General features: G+C 34.1%; 1 protein-coding gene across 7 annotated transcripts in view; it reads right to left on the reverse strand.

Moving 5' to 3' along the window:
- The window catches only part of HFM1 (HFM1, ATP dependent DNA helicase homolog), a 39,586-nt gene that overhangs the window by 3,372 nt on the left and 13,368 nt on the right, over positions 1-22,846 (reverse strand). For 4 of the 7 annotated variants that reach the window (XM_027694380.1, XM_027694379.1, XM_027694381.1 and 1 more), the window contains exons 10-35: positions 21,434-21,585; positions 21,025-21,102; positions 20,720-20,881; positions 20,078-20,278; positions 19,907-19,995; positions 19,206-19,249; positions 19,013-19,114; positions 16,849-16,994; positions 16,338-16,432; positions 15,443-15,576; positions 14,492-14,539; positions 12,367-12,447; positions 11,647-11,738; positions 10,689-10,795; positions 10,552-10,599; positions 10,254-10,351; positions 10,035-10,166; positions 7,109-7,194; positions 6,062-6,145; positions 4,897-5,054; positions 4,084-4,187; positions 2,424-2,579; positions 2,082-2,177; positions 1,540-1,658; positions 625-707; positions 364-473 (exon numbers count right to left, since the gene is read on the reverse strand). In XM_027694380.1, coding sequence (XP_027550181.1) covers positions 364-473; positions 625-707; positions 1,540-1,658; positions 2,082-2,177; positions 2,424-2,579; positions 4,084-4,187; positions 4,897-5,054; positions 6,062-6,145; positions 7,109-7,194; positions 10,035-10,166; positions 10,254-10,351; positions 10,552-10,599; positions 10,689-10,795; positions 11,647-11,738; positions 12,367-12,447; positions 14,492-14,539; positions 15,443-15,576; positions 16,338-16,432; positions 16,849-16,994; positions 19,013-19,114; positions 19,206-19,249; positions 19,907-19,995; positions 20,078-20,278; positions 20,720-20,881; positions 21,025-21,102; positions 21,434-21,585 — 2,805 coding nt within the window. The remainder of the gene's footprint in view (positions 1-363; positions 474-624; positions 708-1,539; positions 1,659-2,081; positions 2,178-2,423; positions 2,580-4,083; positions 4,188-4,896; positions 5,055-6,061; positions 6,146-7,108; positions 7,195-10,034; positions 10,167-10,253; positions 10,352-10,551; positions 10,600-10,688; positions 10,796-11,646; positions 11,739-12,366; positions 12,448-14,491; positions 14,540-15,442; positions 15,577-16,337; positions 16,433-16,848; positions 16,995-19,012; positions 19,115-19,205; positions 19,250-19,906; positions 19,996-20,077; positions 20,279-20,719; positions 20,882-21,024; positions 21,103-21,433; positions 21,586-22,846) is intronic. The other 3 variants (XM_027694382.1, XM_027694384.1, XM_027694383.1) reach the window with 3 other exon arrangements.

Consider the following 22,846-nt stretch of genomic DNA (forward strand, 5'->3'; position numbering starts at 1 on the left):
TGTTTCATTAACTTCTTTCATCAAAAAGAAGAAAAAAAGTATAGATATAGGGGTAAAATGTGTCTTGTATCACAACTGGCTTCAGAGGAAATATATACTTTCTGAAAGGTATTTTTGTAATGTATAGATTTGGACCTTTATATATTTAAGCATTTTCTTTTAAACATTTAAATGTTTAGAACTACATGAGAAATTCTTGCAGAAACCAGAATGAAAGCCAATTAAGGCCAATACAATTCCCCATACCTTCAGTGTTCTACAATGCTATACTGGTTGCTGTAGTGATTTCAGCAAGTTTGAGTTTACCACTGTATGCAGATAAAACAGTGAAAATTGTAATTTCAAACATTAGCAATAACTTACTACTCTTTCCATAATTCCAGGGTTGCATTTGTTTCTGAGATACTCCTAAGCTATTGACATTATCTGCCTGGTCCACTGAAGGTGATAAAGACAACTGTTGATTGCTGGACCTATTAAAAAAAGAAATAAAAAATCAGTGACAAAACCGTTGCAGAAAGGTGCAAAATAATTTTATTCACACAAAAAATTCTAATAGTTACAACTAAGTATACCGTCTAAAATAAGACAGATTTCCTTTTTATTACTTATATTAATCGGTACCTTGGCAGTGCTGGCAACGAAGATTTAGGTGTAAAACCAAATTGTTTGAGATCCACATTTTGGGCTTGATTTAACATCTGCATCTAAAGAAAGCAGAATATTTAACTTTTAAGATACAAACATATCGAGAACTGTTATTTTTTTAACAAGTTTAATGACACCATTAATACTGTATCAAGTTAGCATAATATTTAAATATCCTCTATAAAACCTTTCTGGCATCTGCTTATATAACGTAATCAGTTAAAAAGGTTTGAATTATGTGCTTCTGGTGGAGCTATCCAAGCACCCTGGCAAAGCCAGACTGGTTAACTCTCATCTGTATTAGCTATAGGCTAAATAATCCTGTATTGCAAACAAACAAGTAAATAAAACTCTGAGGAGGAAATAAAACCCTCCAATATCTCAAATGTCATTCTTGCTGCAGAAAGACCTAGTTTAACACTACGTTCAAAGGGATGAAGTGCAAGCCATGAAATCTTTCACAGGTTAAAAACTAATATGGATGGTTTTCTTACAAAAGTGGATGTACCTGCCAGTGAAAGATCTCTTAGTAGCATGACTTGAATAAATACCACTATTTGTTTCACTCAAGTCATATTGTGCCAAAACCAAGTCACTGTACAGTACCTTTCAACAATGTCTTTGAACCTCACTCACCACAATCTATCAAACATCATAAGAGGAAAAACAGAGTACATGCACAAAAGTGGACCATTGGAAGTATTCCAAACAGCAGCAGAACCTCTGAAGAGATTCCTGAACCTTTGTCGTTATTTGCTTTTTGCACTCCATGCAGAAAAGACAAATTTGAATGTTCACACTTAGTTATAAAATTCTCTCTTCAACCAATACATACAAATACATAACAGATTAAAATAAATGTATTAAATAGCTGACTGTATTCAAATTAACCTTTAGCCGCTTTACTGGGGGTATAGATGAAATCGAGTTCCTGCTCCTTAAGTCAGCTAGGTACACAGAAAACTGTGTGTCACCATTCATCTGTGACTTTGGAGGTACTCCAGTTTTACCTGAGAAAATGAAATAAAATAATCTTCAGATTAGTTTATTACAGATAAATCGTAATTCTTTTCAAATCAATGGAAACTTCGCCACTAAGCTTAGTATCTTCTCTTAGAAGATTCTAAAAGATATAACACGCTAATTAAATGATTTAACACATCAATATTCATATAAAAGTGTAGCAAGCTTGACATTGTTCTGAAATCATATGCTAGATGGTCTGAAAAATATTCTTAATCACTGTAGTGCCTATAAAAGTGTTACTGACAAGGCTTTCTATAACTGCTTTTGTGGCTGCATCATAGCAACAACTCTGGTCTGATTCTCTTGCTTGCGCTGCTTCTGTTGAAGTAGCCATTGGTATGAAGGAAGATATTCTAAATCATATTTGTCCCAAAAGTATCAGAAATGGTAGATTTAATGACACTCACAGCAGTCATGCCCACACACATCTTTATTTTTACAGCGATGGTTGCATTCTCTGTTTCCGTATTTCTTGTAAGCAATCTCTTGTTTAGATCTGCCTCCTAGACAAATACAGAAATTCAAACAGTAATGTTAGATATCAAATACTCATGATTTTTCTAACTTTCAAAATCATCAAAGTATTGCACTGTAGTAGTACATGACAAGCAGAAGCAGCAGCATTGTGCTTTTATTACCTTTGAAAAAGAAACAGCATGGATAAATAAGGAGCTAGCTCCCTACTGACAGCAAAATTCAATTTTCTGTTGACTTTGCAATTAGCTAGATATTGTGATCTGACCATTTACCTGTATCTACTTTTGCTGCTGGCAGACTTTGCGGTGAGCCACAACATACATCAAGTCTAGACTCAGCTTTCGGTTTTCGATTTGTAGCCACCTTACGTCCCTCTGTTTTCGGTGTTAAGTAGAAGGCTGTATATGTTTGCTGTATATCAAAGCCAACTTTGAACAAAAAAAGACAAAAATATTTAAAACTACTCTAAACTGTTTCTAAACTACTGATTACCTTCAGTTTTCTAAAGTGTTTAAGAAAACATAAATTTCCATGACCTTTGAATAACATTTGTTAAGATAATGTCCCATTAAAAGCATACTTTTATATGAACAGACTCTTTATGATTGAGATTAAAAATGCTAAATATTTTCAGAATGTTATAGACAGTTAGTAGAAGAACAAAAAATTAGTCCCTTTCACCGAATGTTTTGTATTGTTTTAAAACTACATTTATCTATGGCTTTGCAATGACAATATAATTTTAATTTTTAAAATGTACTACAGTCTGTGCTCAGTAACAGCAGCAGCTCTGTATTGGCAAAGGCATAAAATAAGTATAGTTGACAGTACTTTTGAAATTGAATGCTAACAATGGTTCTGTTTCTAATTAAACCACGATTCATATGAGACTGAGAGACACCCTTTGTAAAGAGATTATTTTTGTCTTTTCTTAGGGAAATAAAATTTCCTGGAAATATTGTTGGAAAACTGGACAGGCTTTTAAAAAATGTGAGGTGTCCTTCAAGCCTGAAACAGAAGCAGACTTCAAAATAACTAGAGACTAGAAAGATCTGGTTTTAGCCTAATTTCACTATCAGCAGTTTCAGAGAAATTAACTGTTGTTCAGTTTTACTGAACTCAGTACAATATGTAGATAGCCAAGTAGCAATAAAAGGACAAATTTTCTTCATTTCTGTTTGGCTAGCAAATGCTTTTTTTCCAGAGCCACAGGTTTAGCCACAGAAATATAGATTATTCCAGGCTTACTATTGTAATAATCTCAATATTCAATGTTTACCATGGAAGCATCAACTCTACTTCGGTTAATCTAGCACACAGCAATCTTCTTTACAGGTGGGGTATGATGACAGAATTTAACAGAGCCAGTCTATTTTTAAATTGTATTTTAAAGTTCTGTGTTTCAAGGTCATAACAGTCTCTCCTCTGCTGCTATAATTCCAATTATATGAAAATTGACACTGAGGGAACAATATTTAAATCTGCACATGTTAAGGCACAAGATTTTCAACTGTAGAAGTTTCTTGCTACTGAAGTGGCGATCAATTCATATCTAATACCTCTTTACCACTATGCAAAACGTAACCATTCACAAAGACATAAATAAACTTATCAGCTTAAGAGGTTATCCAAACTAACAGTTAACTCACTTGAAGGCGAAGGACAAAAGAAATCCTAATCTCTACCAACAGAGCAAAATAATGTCTCCTAGTAACAGTTTTGATGTTTCCCAGTTCCTTAGTATGGTAGTAAATTAAATAAACAGGTAAGTAATTAGGACTGGAAGTATGCAACCCAGTAAAACATGTGATAGAGTTTTGTTTCCAGACCAGCTCATTTTATTATATTTTTGGCTTGATATAAAGTGTTTTAATAATTTATTCAGAATTCTTATGCAGTTGTTTTTTTAATTCAAAGCATACCGCAACCTACCATAATCAGAACTAATTAAATTTATACTAATGTCTTCTGATTTAAAAGCTCTTTTCACTTCAATTTTCTTTGTCCAATTTCCATTTTTCAGTAGCACAGAATCCCTGTAAGGCATCAGTAAAGCTTTGTCAGACAGAGACAATGAAAACAAGACTGTGAACTACAGTATCTGTAACAGGTGAAAGAGTCTGTATTTGGTCTTAGTTCTTTGGGTTTGCTTGATAAGTGGCCTAAGAATAACCTTCCAATAATATATGATCTATGGCAATAAGAGAGCTGGGATCCTGCAGATCATCTTAAGTTTGTGCCAAAAGTGCCAGACTTTGGTCACAATTCTCATGAAGGTCAGGCAGTTAGAAAAGATTTTGTTTCTCTTTTCCCATTTGCTCCAAGCATCTCTTAGCCAACTGGAAAATTTAATTCCATCTTTGAGGGAAAAACAATTTAAAAATAAAATTAAAGAAATATAGCTAACAGGAGTAAGTAAGAACTGGTGAATATATCTTTTAATAGGTATTTTTCTTGTTTTATATTTATGGGAAAATTATTATGACTTCCCTAACATGACATCAATGTTGTACAGATATTTACACATACTCTCTGCACTGACAAGCACACTGACATGTTTTTGGGGTCTCTGAATCTCGTGCAGCATTTTAAATTACAACAATGACTAGGAAATGCTGTAGAATAAACAGTAATTTTGCACTATTAGGCATCAGTAGGAAGTATTGCAAAAACTGCAAGTCACAGAACAGATCAAAAGCCAACACCCTAAAAAGATGTGAGGCAAAAAACCCTGATCATACATACATAATTTTCTGATTAAAAATGACTTGGTTGTCAGCATCTCCTATGACCAGTGTAACATAGTGAAAGTCTGTTGCTGTTCTCTTTGTCTGTAGCTGCTCATAGTTTGTTAATTTGACGGTTACTAAGATTTCAGCCAATGTATCACTGTATTTTGGAAGCTAGAGAAAATGATATAGAAGACATAACTGCTAAAATATGCAAAGTAAAATATATACCCTCCCATAAATTTCTAGCTGTTGACACAAGTACAAAAGCTCAATTCAAGCAATTTGAATTTATAGTACAATTTTTATTTGTTGTTTTGAGACACTATTATACAGTTCTAACTTGCCCATAGCTGAATATCCTAAATTTGTTTAAGTATTGAGAATAAAAGACAAATGCAAAGAGAAATATGCAAGAAGAAAACTTGTTATATATAAGTTATATTTTGGCATCCCAACATTCCTCAATAAGATATTTATAATTGTTAAATCTTTGTTCTGAGAATCAAACTATTCATCTGGTATTATGTCAAATGAAAAACTTAACCAGAACTGATTGTTATAACAATAGTATTTCATACATGTATTGAGGTTTTAACTTCAAAGATGTCTTCATTTGTATCAACTTTAAGGTTATTTTTCAAATGTTGCATTTCAGAAAGGCAGAGCGGCTACCTTTATTTAAAGATAAAATGCATATCAGAACCTCGAAGCTCTTGATTACATGTGGAATTGTATCCTTCCTTTGAAAGGGCACCAACTAGGTAAATGTAATAATTTACTGTTTCTCTATATTCCTAACTGTGATGTAGAAAATAAATACGAGTTAATGCCTCTTCAGTAAGTTTTATTTGGATGTTTTTCTGTCTCTAGGGTTTGTTTATATTCAAGATAGAAGAGACCTCTCAGATTGACATATAAAGCTAAAATGTGGATATACTGGTTTGCATCTGTAACATAAAATTTTATTAATGAGAGAGGGGCCAATATATTACAGGGAATGTCTATTCCAAGGCTCTCATTCAACGTTTAAGAGTTTCATTATACATACTAAGTTGGAAGGAGGTCACAATATTGTGTAATCTTCTATCAGCAAAGACTAAAATTTCTTTAAGTCAGTATTTGCTCTTTCATTTAATAATACCAGCATAAAAACATACAATAGATAGAAAAGCATTTACCTGTTCAATATCAAGTTCATATTTTGGAAGGTGCAAAACAGACTCTTTTATCTGGTTTCCAAAAGGAGGATGTCTGTTTAAAATCTGCAAAGATTGAATTTAATTTCTGATACATTGAGCTGATTAGAGATGCCAAAAGAAATGTAAATCTAAGGAATTCAAGTCACCTGAGTAATTATGCTAGCAACAAAAGCCCTTATCACTCCTGGTTCTCTACTGCACAGAATAGCAATATTACCAAAAGAAAATTCCAGTACTTTTTCATGTTGCTACTGCTTCTGTTCAGGTAACAGCCAATGAACTAGGCAACAACCTCAAAACCCAACTACTCAGGTTTTATATGAGATGACTCTTCTATGTTGCCCTAGCTTCAACTAAAACAAAACAAATCACAGGAAAAACCACAAAAGGGGCAGAAACAAGAAATCAAATTCCTGAAGTCAAAATAGAAAACCCAAGTAAGACTGGTTTCCTTTAGAAATCTGTTATATCTTCCAAAACACTGGAATAACAGTTTCCTCAGAAAAGAAGCCAAGAACCAAAGAACTTGCCCTGGGGTAAAATCTAACTTCCCTAAAATAGAAAGTGCTTTATAGATGATTCAGAAGAGTATTACTCTATCACTATCTCAAACTAGCAATAATGGAAATTGGAGATTCTCATAACTAAGATACATTAAGAGAAACTGTATATATTTCCTTTTATATTTTTTCTAACACTCCCCAAAGGGAGTGTCCTTTCTTTCGAATTATGTTAATGATGAAATTCTACATATTTAAGCAACTGCTTTCCAAACTCAGCCAAATCAGTGAAATCATTCACATTAAATTTACTACAACAAAACATCATACACATTTTCAAGGACAAACAGCAGTAGTTACACACTTTTTAAAAATTCACGAGTAAAAACAAATAACCAACTAAACCCCTAAATTTTGCTATGATCTTATAGCAGATATATATTAACCATACTGTTTTTACTGGTAACAGTATTAATACTCAATATTTTCCTTATCATATTTATCTGTGTACAAAATAATAAATTACCAATTCAAGTTCCCTTGCGTTTATGTCTTCAATTTTTTTAAATGATGTCAGCCCAGCATTTACCATAGCATTTGACAGTGACACACCTGTGAAAAATTTAAGTTTTATGCTGTTAAAGGACAATCAATAACCTCAAATTATTCTGAAAAACTGCACTACAGCAGGTAAAATCAAAGCATAAATAATTTTATATTACATTTGACCCAGCTTTCTGCCCAGCAAATCACTACATTTCTTTGCAGTTGATTAAATATTTTAGTATTATTTAATTTCTCCACTTGTAAAGAGAAGAAATGCAATACAAATCAAACATGAAAATATTCAGTATTTCAATACTGACAATTTTTAGTTATGTTTTCCTCAGTAAACCAGATTTTAGATAACTTTCTACAAGAATCAAGAAATGTGTTCTGCATATCATATGATGAAAAGAAGCAAATTACACCCTATTCTTTGTGTCAGATTTTTTTCCCTATCCAAAGAATTATTTAACTATGTTAAAATCATAAGGATCAAAACATTTCTGAGCAAAATAATAACAAAAGTCGCTGAAAAAATGCATTTATTAGAATCTTCTAGGAGTCTTTGCAGAATTAGCAAAAAATTTTCCTACAGCATATCTGCCATAAAAGCAGACTGGCAGAGAATTCCACATACAATTTTATTCCTCTTTGTGATTCACAGTACTTCCAGTGAGATTTAGTTATCACAGCATATGAAAAGGAACTTAACTGACTTGGAACTACAGCTACCACAATAACTGCAATAATTTGAGATAAAAAATAGTATCAAATACTCAGAATGAGTATATGGATCCTTCTCAGGCAATTCCTCAAAACAGTAAAAGAGATCTGAAAATTAAGTGGGAAGCCCCTCTAGAGACTTTTAGGTTGCTTCTTGGAAGACATTACAGCAATCTTATAAGAAAAGACTCATTTCAACTCAAGAATTCAATGATTTAGAGACACAGAAGACCTTTTGTCCTTGTGTATTTGAACAACTTCTGCGTCTGACTTAGGGAAAGCATCTTTTACCATCTCCCCTCTCCTATGCAGAAGCTCTGCAGTCTGAAGACTAAAGACTCTCACGTATTGCTTCCTGCAGCTAGAGCTCTTGCCCTGTTTCTTTATAACTGAAGCTGAAGACTAGTTCCTTTGTCATAATTCCTAAAATGGCAGAAGGATTTCCACCAGTGAAGAAAATACCAGATATAAATAAGACTTTTTACTGTCATCTATAATTCTGAGAAAAGAATAAACGGAGGTGGAAATCAAATTGAACAGGTAGTAAATGTGATAAAATCCTGCATGGCAACTGATCATTATCCTGTCAGAACAAGCAAACAGAAATCAAGCATACCATTCAGCAACAAGAGGGAGCATCATTATTGGACAAGAGCTGTAGAAATGCAGTAAGAATTCAACTGAATCATCAATCTCAGTACCAGTGTCAGGTCAAGTGTCAGTTAAAGAACAGTTGCTTTTATAACGGAAATACTGATTACTAAGGCTTTTTTAAGATTCAAAAAAATAACATACAAAGATAAGAGTTTAAAAATCAGGGATTTCTGCTACATGGTATCAGCAAATTTCTGTGAACTCAATTCATTTAGCTTCACAAAGACATAGAATAAGTTCAGCAGCCATAGACAGGTCAAGAATCAGACATCGAACTTTTGGCATCAATTCAGTATTTGATTTAGGAAAACAGTGATTTTTCAGAACAATGTTCAAAAGAAGCCTTTGAGAGGAACAAATGATACTTTGCAAGTCAGCAGTTCTTAGTAGCATATGCTGCAAGAGATATGACAGCATAAGAAAAATGTACAAAAAAAAGGAAAATTGGACAGATGTGTAGATATAGCACTTACATTATTAAAAAACTAAACATGACTTTATTCTATTGAATATAGTGTGCAGGAAGGATTTGTCTACACTGCAAGTGCCATATTTACTCCACTTATCCTAACTACTTAGAAATGCTGAACACGAGGCAGATCCCTCAGATGACTGTGTTGCCATCGGCACAGGTGTGGAGTAGTGGAAATGTGTTCCCGGCACACCGTACCGTGCAGTGCACAAGCTAACAAGCCTTGTCCCTTGCTTTGAATCCACATGAATGAAGCACTACAGCTTCTGCACTTGAGCTGGCAAGGCTGTAACTTACTGGACCATATGGATTTTGTGGTTTAGCCATTCTCGAATTTGCAGATCTCTGTACTACGCTGTTCGGTACAGCAGAGCGTGTGTGTCTTTAAAGAAGAAATACAGAGAAGGCTGCAGTGAATTCTGAAAGTATGAAGGTATGATAAGACCAGACATCAAAGCAGAAAGCTATACGACTACCTCAAACAAGTATGACTGCATTTTTGTAACAGAGGACTCAAAAATTTCTGAACTCCTTTTCAAATAATTATGACAAGCCAGTACTTCCAACTGGAAGTTCATCCAATAACAGGATACAGTGATAGGAAGAAGATCATCAGAAACTTTTGATCATCATGTGTGTAAGAACCTCATGCACAATAAATTTATTTCTATTTCAGGATTCCTATCCATGTCAATGCGAATTAAAGGGCTTTCATGCATATAAGTAAGAGGAACTACAGTGACAGTTGCTTGGAAAGGAAGGCATAGCCTAGTCAGAGACAAGCAATCACACAGATGTGGAATATGCCTAAGACACTAAGATGAACATTAAGAAATATGAACAATTCTGAAATACTTTGAAACCCTGAAGGAAATTACTAAACAGTTCATTTTTGTTATGACAGATTCTTCTGACAACTGTGGTACTCAACTGTGGCAAATGAGTAATTACGAGACTAATTTTATTATGTAAGCAGACACCACAGAAACTAGCAGGCTAATGAGGAGGTTTGATTGTCTATCAGATTACACTTTTATAATTTCTGTCTAGTACCTACCAATTTTTTCCAATTGTTTAGATACATGAAGTGAATTTTCCCAAAGTCTGCACCTGAAACACTTCGCTAAAATCAAAGAGTTTAATAAAGCAGAAAAGTTGTTCTTAGATGATGCCAGAAAGTCAGATAACCCTGTAAAAATAAGATTGACTTATATTAATCAAATAAAATGTAGCTTATTTGTATTTGAACCAAAAAAAGGATTAAATTTTACCATACATCGAGTAACTCTTAAGCCATTTCTAAATATTCTGCCAGTATCTTGTGTCAAAGTAAAGTCTTGAACTGGAATACATCCCAGCTGAGCCTGAATGAGACTGGAAAAAGAATTTTTTTGACATACAAGTCATATGGCAAACAAAGTAAAAAAACATTTTAAAAAAACCAGGAAACACAGAATAGAAACAATGAAATGCAAGATCTGGTCCTCTGTAAAATGACAGATTTTAGCAGAGACTTCAACAGCCATAAAATGACAGTTTTTCAATAAAAAATAACAGCACAATATAATATTTACCAGTTTATTTTCATTTCTCTTGTTTTTATCTTCCCCTCCATTGGAAACCTATGCATGAAAACATACATAATTTTCTACAATTCATTTGATTTATTGCTAAAAATGTACTTTCATTCTTCAATTAATTTATTTTGTACCTGATAGTTATTTTGTCCTTGTCTTTATTCAAAGTGTTCAGTATTTTCTTTTCATTTGTTCTTAACTTGACATCCAGAAATTCTGTGCAGTTGGAGATCATTGTAATCTGTAGCAATTAGAGTTTTTTATTAATTGTTTTTATTTGCCATTTTTTCTATCATTTCTTCCAACTTCTGTTTTTTAAAAGAACACTTAAAAAATTTTATTGTCTCAACACTATGAACATGAAAAGACAGTCAATCAGTCCTTTCTAATACTGACCAACTTTCATTCATTTCCCTATAAGGCTATTATATAACAAAAAGAGAAAATTTTCTTTCAGCTTTTAGATTACTATTTCACCTGAAGTTATCTAAAACTAACCACACTGCTAACACTTTATCACACACAAGACAAAACCAAACAGCTTTTTCCATCTGTTATGTATTTCATTTTATTTTCTTCATACTTTAATAACAAAAGATAGCCACAAGAGAAGAGGCATTCCATTTTTTCATGGCAAATCTGTTCTACAATAGTATTTGCTTGAAAACAAAATGTCTTTTGTGACTTAACAGTAGCAATAACAACCTGTTATCCGACAGAGGAAAGTTGCTTAAAACAGAAAGACAATTCCTTTAAAACTAAAATCTGCTCTTGATGCAGTTGGTTTTTGCAACAAAAATACTACTAAACCACAAAACAGTACAATGTTTAATACATAAACAGAGCAGCTTCAGCAGCTTTCTCTCTCATCTTCATAAGCAAGTTTAGCGAGGGGAGAAAGAGTTGGAAATCAGAAGATCTCAAAGTACAAGGCCTCAAAAATACCCCATATAGCATTTAATTAGATGCATTCTTTAAAACTTTACATAAACAAAGACTGAGCTCTTTAAAATAAAACCTTCTGCTTCTTATCTTAGATTCTGTTTATGATCAATTGAACATATGTAAATTTTCTTTAAAAAGTTAAATTACCAATTCATTTAAAGTCTCAGTTCCCTTAATGGAGAAAAATTGCTTCACTGTATCAAATGCAATATAATACCACGCCATTAATCTTCCAGTCTCTGTAAAAGAAGAATATACCTTAGAAAATAAATATGCGAAGTCTATTTTAGTGAGTTGGAGGTTTTTAAGTCACAAAATTAAATTAATTTTCTTATTACAGGCCTCTGTGAGGTTCACCACCGACTCAGTGTGCTATTGCCCCCAGTGTCTCGGAGGCATTACTGACCCAATCATGGAGTGGCAGAAAGAACCATGTGCCAGTTAGTTTTCTCCAGTGGAGATGAATTAACACTAACATGCCAGGCAGTGAACTGTGGTTGCTGAGAAGCCAACCACCTCTAGCAGAGGACTGCAGACATGAGCAGATATTGATAAAACCTGTCCTTCATTGCACTGTGACACATCCAATTATCCTGTCGCAATGTTCTGCAATTTTCTCCTAATCTGCAACAAATTTTCAGCAACAACAAGAGAAAATCGTTCTCTTAATGTTGATCCATGGATAGAACTTCCATACTTGTTAAAGAAACCTGTTCATATATTCTAGTCAAACAATCTCTCAGATTCTGCTCTCTACTACATTTGTGTACTCCAATTAATGGGTCACAAGAAACGTTGTGACCCTTTGTAGTTCACTACTATCTCAACATCACTTCTGAAAAGTAATTTATTTAAAAGACGTGTTACCTGTTGGTTTGAAATTATTTGCTTCATCCATTCTGATCAAATCAAAAGATGATAAATCATTTAAGTTCTTCAGACACAGTTCTGTCAAAAATTTGAAAATATCTGTATTTTTAGTACATGCAGAAAAACTATGTACAAACCAGAAACATCATCAAATTGCTATGAATGTATACCCAAGGAATTCCACTGAACTCAAGTAAAGGTTTTAGAATATGATTCTGCTTCTGTTAAAGTTGGTGGTTAACTTCTGCCTGGGGAAACTCACGGGACAACCCGACTCTTTTTCAGCAAAGCAAAAGTAGCAAAGGAAAAGAAATGATGCTGGAATGTAGGCTGCCATATTCAATTGTGAATGACAGACCGGAAAGCCCACAGCATTTATATAAAAGATTTCTGCTGGAGAGTTAACACTTAAACAGTTAAAATTTCAAATATCCACAAGTATTTATTAATCTTTCATCAGATATTTTCATACTGTATCAGGTGCATTTGTATTTAGTTCACTGAACCTATTGTGTCAGGTATCTGCATAAGGATGACCAAAGTGTTTTAGTTTTCTCTTTTTCAAGACCAAGACAATGTTCAGAATTTAAAAGTCAGTTAGAAAAGCACTCAAAGTGATAGTTCCCATAGCAACCAGAAATCATTCACATTACACATGAAATGTATGAAAACAAATAACTATATACATTACTACAAAATACTTCATGTGTGGAGGGAAAAGGAGCTAGTTTCTGTAAGAACTTTAAAAAGAGGTTGTTTTTAAGATCAAAAACACTTCAAGAAAATACAATCCACACTGAAAAAGCATTTTAAAGTGAATTCTTCTACCCCAGCACTAACTGTAGAGGTAATTTCATACCATGCCTTCTTTCATGAAGGCTTATTTAGGTAGTAACATGCTTCATTACCTCTATTCCTTTCAACCTACATGCCAAAAATAGAAAAGTCCTGATCTAAAAGACAGGAAAAAAGATAGAAAACTACTGAACAAGCATATGAACAAGATAACTCTTCTTACTGATGAGTGCTTCTTGTTTAGCTCTCTGCAAGTCACAGTCAATGTCTCTCCTATTTGGAGACTTCAAGCAGTAGCACTTACACTGTATTCCTGAGGATGGGCCTTTGGAATCCCTAAACAATAAACAGCCTTGGCATCCTTCCACCAAGCCCAACATCAATCACAAATTTTTCCTACACAGTTGTGTAAAATGTAATAAACATGTAAGTGGAGTCCAAGTACAAGCTCTACAAATTTCTGGTTGTGTATCTGTCCATGTTTTCGTGTACCAGACCCTCTTCCAGACACTTAAGTTCCAAATGGTCCAGTATACAAATGTACAGAACTATGATGGACACAAGGACTTTCACTGATGATAGAAAACTGTATTTGTAGATTTGCAGAACTTGACAGCAAGTAGTCTTTTATTAATATACTAATTTTTGATCTACCAGAAAACTTAATTAAAATAAATTAAAAACAAAACAAAACCACTCAAAGAGAGTTGTATGCTATTTCTATATTTAAAGATGAGAGGCACGGATTCCCAAACTGTATGTTGTTTGTTTTCTAATGGAATTGTAAATAGCTAAAATGCAGTATTAAGAAAAAGTCAATAACTGGATTTTATTCAAGTCTTAGCAAAAAAAGCCTCTTAAAATCATGCAATTTTAAACTGTGTCTGAACAAGGTAAAGATGTTTACGTTTTACGTGCTTTGTTTTCAAAGCTAAATTTATGATGAAGGGAAGACGACAATTTCTAAAAAGGACATTCTTGAAAGTATGGCAATAGAAATTAATGAAAGGAAATGAGATCAATCAAAGGAAAATTAGGAAGGATGACAAGCAATCAAAATTAAAGTGCTCTGCTCCATATTTCTGAGCATGTATACGAAGACAAGATAGGTAAAAGCATTTAATTATTTTCCCATATACAAGAAAAAACAAAATGCACTGATAGTCTTTCAAAAGTATTAATAATTTAATAAAATAAATAACACAACATAGTAAATTACATTTGTTCTGCAAATGGATCTATCGAAATTAATGGAGATATATATAATGAGAGAATCTGCTCTAAAACAACATTTTACTGAAAAAGAAGCTGAAAATTTCACACTTACCTTGTAATTTTGCTTCAATTCCAATTTTATCCAATCCAGGTGAAAAACCTTCATGAAAAAGACAAAAGGTGTTTTAACCTGATGCAATTATACACTTCCTCCTCAATATCATCAGCCATCAAAACTGATTTGCTGATTTTTGGGAGCCAGATAAATACTCCAAAATAAAAAAGGTGTAAATAGTTATTACACTGCTAACAAGTCAAAAGCCTTAGAGAGTGGAACTATCTAAGTATCAGTAAGTAGCTGCTGGAACAGATGTGCAAAGGTAAAAGCTGCGGATATTCCCCGATGTAAAATACCAGAGTCCTAGAAGCTGCAGAAATGTCAGTAGCAACTTCCCAGGTACAGTTTTCCCATTTAAGAATATAGAAAGCCACTTAAATTGTAACATCCATTCAAGTAGTAGATGTACTATGTTCCAGCCCCAGCTATAAATCCTTATAAAAAATTGTCTCCAGCAAGTGCCCAATGACTTCAAAATCAGCTGTAGAGCAAGTGGGCAGGAACAAAGATATGGTCAGGGATGGGGACCAAGATGATGTTCTGGACAAGACAAACTGAAGAAATTGGAACTAATACTACTGAAGTTTCATTCTAGAAAAACTATGAAATATTAGACTTTTTTTTTTCTTAGCAGCAGATTACATATTCAGCACTGAAAAATACATTATGGCTTGATACAGCATAAATATATGGCCCAGTGTATTAAGAGCAAAAGAAATACATTATGAAGCTGTAAATGGCTCCTTCATGGTTTTTAAATGTTACAACATGATAAAACTCCCACTACTTATGTCAAAGCAACAAGATATTACAGGCCATATTGTACATCTTGTTTTCATCTTATTATGAAATAACAGTCCATAAGAAAATTACAGAAACAAATAATATGGATCTAACACATCCTAGCATGATAATTTAGATAAATTTAAAAAAATAAAAACAAACCATAATGAGTTGGATTTTTTAAGGCTCTAATGTACAAGAATGTTGATCGTATCCACTCCAAAGCTACAGTGACATCTGTGACAGTGTGTAGCACTATTTCTGCATTTAAGTGCTCGACAAGATGCCTGTGCAAGCTAATGCAAAAAAACAGGAGTTAAGTATATTTAACAATTAGCAATACAAAAAGTGCTAAAACTATTTTTTGGGAAGAAACAAAACCAAACAAAGCCCTCCTCCAAAACTACATCAACTGTTCACTGTAATCAGTGAAATCAATAGAAAACAGTAAAAGTAATGTAAATAATCAACAACGTAATTTGTTTATTATGGCATAATGTCCAGCAAGGAAAAATAAACTGTCAACTGTGAAGTTTCACATTTATTTAGAAAACAAAGCTACAAACATTTAAAATGTTTGATATTCTGTATATATTTGAAAATTAAATGTTAACAAAATTACTTGCATAAAATTTCCTATTTTACTCTTTAATGTCTTAACTTTCCTTTCTCTTGATAATCTGTTAAAATCAAGTGAATTCTTGTAGGTCGAGTACTTCCCAGACTCTATCATCTAAAAATTCAGGGACATGATCTGGGTTAAATTCTTGCTTTTTGTCTTTGCAATATGCACTATTTCAGTTTCTTCAGTTTTCCAGCAGGAATCTATATAACTATTTTTTTTTGGTTGAGTCTAAAATGTTCTAAAGATGGCTCTGGCTGATAAAACAGAGGCTGTTAACTCCTGAATAGCTTAATTTGATTTTCCTTAAATTTTTCTTGATTTCTTCTAAATTGACCAAATAAACACCCTAAAACCCACCTGAAAAAACACATTCTGTGGAAACTATGAAACTTTGCTACCATCTATATAGTCTTATAAAAATTACTTAGTTACCTGCTCTCTATTATATCAGCACCATTTAACATCTGAATATACCTCCCCCTTGTGCTCGTACGAGTCATAATAACTGCTGTAGCTGTAGTGTCAAACTGAAAAATAAAACCACAAATAAAAGCTGCTCTATAGTTCTTAGAAAAAAAATCCATTTGAATATGCATCACGTATCTGTTGAATTCATTAAAACTGTTTTCTTCAAATCCTGGTTGAAATGTCTATTGTTTGCCAGCTTCCCACTCTTTCTCTAATCCCCACTGACCATGTACCTGAAATGTAATCTTTAGATCTTTTTGCATAGCAAGGTGAAGCTGTACTTTTTGGTGGACCATACAAAAGCAAACAGATTTCTTTCTCAATTAAGAAGTTACCCAGGAGTAATTTAAGTATCAATAATAACCCTTTAAAAACTAAATGCTGCAGTAAAATTATTATTGGCATTGTTGTTTCTTTGTTGAGAATAGTTTCTACTAATCTATGGACAGCACCAATGTATAGAGCATTAACTTACCTGAGGCCTTCCAGCTCTCCCAATCATTTGCAGAATATCAGTTTCACTGTACTCTTGAAACACTCCTCCAACATAGTGCATTGTGGATTTTATAACCACCAGGTGTGCAGGTAGATTGACTCCCATAGCTAAGGTGCTGGTAGTAACTACATCAGAGCAAAATATATGAACACCATCGAAATGTCCTGGTAGACACTCAACAAGCAGCAAATAAGTGACTTAAGTCTTGCTGCCTAATAGCTGTTAGTTTCTAGTGGAATCAGTGGGCATTCTGCACCACAAAGGATTTTATGTAGATTACAGACAAGTACTTGCATAACAATTTCTGTGTATTTGATCATCAGCATCACTTATTATAGAGTTCTTTAACAATTTACATCCCAGATACTTTTATTTAAACATTCCTTTACATTTGGAGATAATCCATAATCCAATCCACCTTCAATATTACAGACACAAAATGAAGAAACATTATTTCCTGTTTCTTCATGTATAGATATTTGAATACAGCCATTACTTCATCCTGGTTAGTAGTGGTCAATATCTTTAAGATGTATTTTAAGTCATCAGTCATTAGCATTGTTTATCCATGGTACTGAACCAAAATCACCACCAACACTATCACAGCACTTTACCAACACACGTTCTCACATGGAAAACACCAGTGAAGTGTGTGGCAAACTATCTCACACTCATGTTTGTGATTCACTTTCTCTAAAGAATATATGGGGTGGCAAGAATTTAACATAGAAAGCCCACTGATATTACTAGTCTGCTAGGACAACAAAGTATTAATGAAATTTCCAATTCTTTTTGAAATGAAAATTAAAATTAGCACTTACGAGTTTTTCATATTGTGATAGTATGCAAAACGGGAAATCTGTCAAAACAAAAGAACCTAACCATAAAAAAAGCTGCAAAGGAAGATTACTTACCAGTGCAATCAGAGCTTCAGTCCGTGTGTGTGTATATATAGATATACATGTATACACACACACACTGTGAGTATAGGGATATTCTACTTCAAAACCAAAAGATTTCTTTCCCTTTGCAGTAGCTGTGAAAGGTGTGTTAAAACCTTACCTCCCATCACGCTCACAGAGCTATGAAGTGGAATATGCTCCATATTCTTTCAGTTTCCCCTGTTATAGAAATGTAATTCTAGTATCTCAGATGACTCTGAAATATTCATGCAAACTACAAATTTCAAAGGACTTAAGTACCAATGAGCAACTTTGCCTTCTTTCAGTGATAGTCCACATGTATGTTCACGTTGTGCTCAGCTGTGGCACAAGGTCTCAAAGCCATTTTTGCAAAGAGCAATCATAGAATTAGTCTCCTGAGACTCCAGAAATGGCACCACAGCTGGCAGCCACACGCAGTGCACCAGGCAGCCAAAGCACAGTAGATTGCAGGGATGCAGGGGCCTTTTATTACCATGGACATTGCAACTCTAAAAAGGTTTCCAGATCATAGTAAGGGTATCTACCTTAAATTTGCTTAGCAAGTCATGACCATTGTAACAGGAAAGAAAAAAATCCATGAATCTTTCAGTGTTGTACATGAACTACACAGACAATTCTCCACAGGGTCTGGATCTTTTGTTTACAGAAAAAGAAAGCCTGGATGAAATGAGACAATCATGTCTCAGATACCTTCTCATTTCATGTAACAACAGTTGGAGTAGTTCTTAAGAATCTCTCTATCAGTCACAACTCCTTGCATGGGAGTTTGAAAATAGTATCCTGCCCATCTAAGAAGCATAAATATACAAGATTACCTTCTGGAAGGTCACTGCTTCAGAAGACCCAAACAAAGAAAACATCATGTGAACTCAGAGGAAAGACATACAAGCACAGAGCTCCACCTCAACGGGATGACTCAATGGTAGGAAAAAGAAACGGACATAGCCGGACCTATATGGACATATAAGGGAGGATAACCTCCATGCACAGTGAAAAGAAGTTCTGTGGTCTTTAGTAACAGTGCATATGTAATCTCAGAGGGTAAAGGTGCACGTGAAACACAAAAACACCTTTATCTGGATTTCACAAATTCCAGAAGTTTAACAAACTATAGAATCATAAAATATTACCACTTCGAAACTGCAGTCTTCTTAGGATATATAAATGACATTTTGACTTTCAAAGTTAAATTTACTTACAAAGTACTGGCAAGTCTCCTGCAGTAAAAGCCCCTTCAATTACTTTTCTGTCAGAGATCTCCATACCCGCATGATGATAAGCCACACCACACATTAAAAGATCTGACAATGAAATCATTACATGCATCATTTAACCAAGTTTACTCAAGCAAGTATTCATTCACAGAGCAGAGAAGTAGTAGGTTATATTTACCTCTCAGTTTGGAGTCTTTCAATGAATTTGCAAACCTCTGTAATCTATGCAACACAAACAAAAAAATAATATTAAAAACTATATATTCTTTGGGTATTTTCAACCACCAACTTTCCCATCTTCACAGAGGGAACAGACTGACTTTCTGGGGCAGCTACTGTAGCCTTTCCAGCCTAGTCATCTTTCAAAGTCACAATCTACAATCCTTATGTGTTGTTCACATAAGGCAAATAAGATCATGTTTGAGGTCCAAAATCAGGAGGTAGCTTCTGCAGCTCCCATAATTAGGCAACTCCAAAGTAAATAATAATTAATACAGCTGTATTTATTAAAGGTATCTGATAATACAAAGACATTTTATGGCTTGACTTAAAACACTAGTAAGACCACATCCAATTTAACTATTCATACACTTAATGCTTGCACTACAATGCCTTAGAGGCCTGTAAGAATTAACGTTTTTATGTTTATAAAGCAGCTTTGAGAAACAACTTCATGTTTGTGAAAAGTACCCTAAAAATCTGAGAAGCAAATAAAACTTCCCAAGAAGAGTGCCAATTTACCAAAAAGAATGTCAACTGTGAAGATGATTTTTTTGCACACTCCTCTAGAAATGGTATTAGCTCAACAGCTCTCCTCACAGAAGTCACAGGTTTAATAAAATATACAAACACTTATTAACAATCCAAATAGAAAACTACCTTTGTTTCTGTTCTATACTCAGTAGAAATTTAGCATCTTTTGCAAGAACAGAAGCAGCCTGCTGTACTCCTTTTCTTGTGGCACAAAACTATAAACAAGAAAGGGGTTTTTTTGAATCAACACTTTTAAGAAAGAAAGAATTTCAAATGCAATAAAAAAAGCTGCTCTACCACAAGTGCTGGTTTTTGTTCTGAGTATGTTTGTATAATACTAGCTATCTTGTAGTTAAGAGTTAAGTCAAATTTGAATTCTGTCTGATTGTCACTGCAAGGAAAACCAAGAACAATTTTGCGTAGCTTCACTGGTCGTTGATCCTCATCTATTTTCAGACATACAGCAGGCATCTTGCTGTCTGAAAGCCATTCTGCAATCTTTAAAAAAGAAGACATAGAACAGAAATTATAAATTTCTGCTTCTAATCATGCTCTTGCTCTAACAGCATCACAGAATAATTAACTTAGCTTTTTTGTCACATATAAACTATTAACACATTTAACATTGCTTTTATCACTAAAATCAGGTGAGGTTCTGCTTTCTATAGAACCAATATAACTTGGACTGAGATCTCGAGTCTGCTGTGATTTGTACTTAAGAAGCAAAAATGACAAACAGAAATCTAAAACTGAAGCATGTCCATACTTGGCTGATAGTTCCATATGGCTGAAGGTAATTTGTTACAGTAGCATCAACCTCACAGCTGTCTTTGGCTGACAGCTTCGAAATTACAAATTTTGTAATCAATCTGAAATTGCAATTCCAGATAAATTTTAAAAATACAACTCCATTGATCAAAACACAAAGGTAACTCTTACATCTTCAGTGTTTGGGATTGTTGCAGAAACAGCTACAAATCTCAAGGGAGGAATAGTGTCATGCTTCTCTAATAGATGCCAAAGAGAAGACTGAATAGTCTTCATCCGACTGACCACAACTTCTAATGTTGCGCCACGGCTTTCATCCTTTATAACGTGAACCTAGCAGAAATTTCAAAAGACTTGCTAAGTATTTCTCCAGTTACAATCTACACATGTGCTAATAAATCTAGTATTTTCTAAGTTTCCTTCTATCTTCACAAAAGATACAAAAACAGTGCATAAAACCCCATCCTTTTTCTTACCTCATCAATGAGAAACAGTCGTACAAGCTGGACTATAGAATTGTCTCTCCATCTTCTAGTCATGCTATCCCATTTTTCCTTGGAGAAAAAAAACAACAACACAAAACAACAACAGAAGGTGAAAGATGTTTTAAAGGCCGACATAGGCCACAACAACAGTCCAGGCAGACATGCCTAAAGTTTAACAAATCTTTAAACAGAATCAGTTAAATTAAAGCTGATGCCATGTATGTTTCATCTGGCACATGACTGTATTAGTAACTGTTGTTTATATGAACTAACAGTATGCACAGTGGTGTGCAGGCAAGCATAAGGACTACAAAATTCCTACATATTCAAAAAAAGGAACAGCATACAATTAGAAGGTTGCTTTTTGTGAGTCCTTGTAAGAAGTGGGATTGAAACCTACAGGTGTAGTGATAATAATATCAGCATGATGTATTTCAAATAAATCATCCATCAATGTATCTCCTGTCAGCTCCTTGCAGGTGAGTCCAATAGGTCCAAATTTTTCTTTCCAATCCTCAAAACGCTGACTGCATAAAGCTTTTATTGGAGCCACTAAAAATAACACAAAATAATGAAAATTACATCAGGAAAACCAAATCTTCAATTGTATTGCTAAAGAAGCCAAAAGCATACTTTTTTAGGATGCCTTCTTGAATTTATTTTCCCTAATTTTCAGCTTCACTTCCAGAACCATAAAATTTGTAACTGGTGTTATTGTCCTTATTATCCTACTCCATGTAGGCAAATCAATGTTGAGCTTTGGGCCCCAGTCCTTCCCATGAGCAAACAGAAACCTTTAATTAAGATTATTTATGCTGTCTCTTAATCCTTTTTTTTTTTTTTGCAGTAACACATGGAAACCATCATTCAGCTATCAAAGGTTTCCTCATAGACAAGAAGAGAGAGGAGATACATCCTTTCTAATGGAAGATCATACAAATACCAACCTTTTCCGATTATGAATTATTTGAGCACTCTGTATCTGTATTCAGAGAGAAAAGGGTCATAAATGAGAGACCATCCAAAAGCAGGAGATAGAATACCAGAAGAAATCAAAGTCTATTTAAATCAAATGTACAGTTAAGTGTAGTCAGGGTCATACCAAGTAGCTAACACAGCAGGTAGCAGCTAATGCACCAGGCAGCAGTTCTCATGCTGGTCCTCATGAACAGACTCCTAAAACAATCTATTTCTTCATACTTCTGTTTTCTGAGCATACATACTGTACCTTTGCAGATTCTTTTTTTTTTCTGGAAATCAGGTGTAATTCCCAACAAGGCCTGATATTAGCAACACATGTAAGTCTATACTGGATGGGTAATCTATATGGAAAATGCAGTGATTTAAGTTAAAGAAATGATCTGTGCATGACCTAAAAACAGTCATAGTAAAAGAGATCTTGCAGTGATTACATTCTAGGCTAGCTAGAGCCATTGGAATATGAATGACTTATCCATATTAGCTCACAAGTGATCCCTAAGATGAAGAGATTGAAAGAACCAGTTGCTGCTTCAGAAAGAGGTATAAAATCTCATGAGAGTATCAGTGGCTTATAAAGCAGGGGCAATAATTAGCTACAGAAATCTGATTAAGCTACCAGCAAGTAACTCACAAAATTGCAAAGCTAATCATCTTTTGCAATGCAAGAATGCGAGAAGCTAGTGATTGCTTCTGGAACTTTGGTCATCAATCCTTCCCATGTTAAAGCTACTGTGAAACAACTCTGACAGTACTACTGCAAGACAATTCAATACATGGGGCCCCTGAGGAACCAGGTACCAGTGCTCACTCCAGTAGTACATAATCTCATTGC

The sequence above is a fragment of the Neopelma chrysocephalum genome, unplaced genomic scaffold (assembly GCF_003984885.1).
Source record: "Neopelma chrysocephalum unplaced genomic scaffold, ASM398488v2 Primary Assembly neopelma1_97, whole genome shotgun sequence".
Taxonomy (NCBI): Eukaryota; Metazoa; Chordata; class Aves; order Passeriformes; family Pipridae; genus Neopelma; species Neopelma chrysocephalum.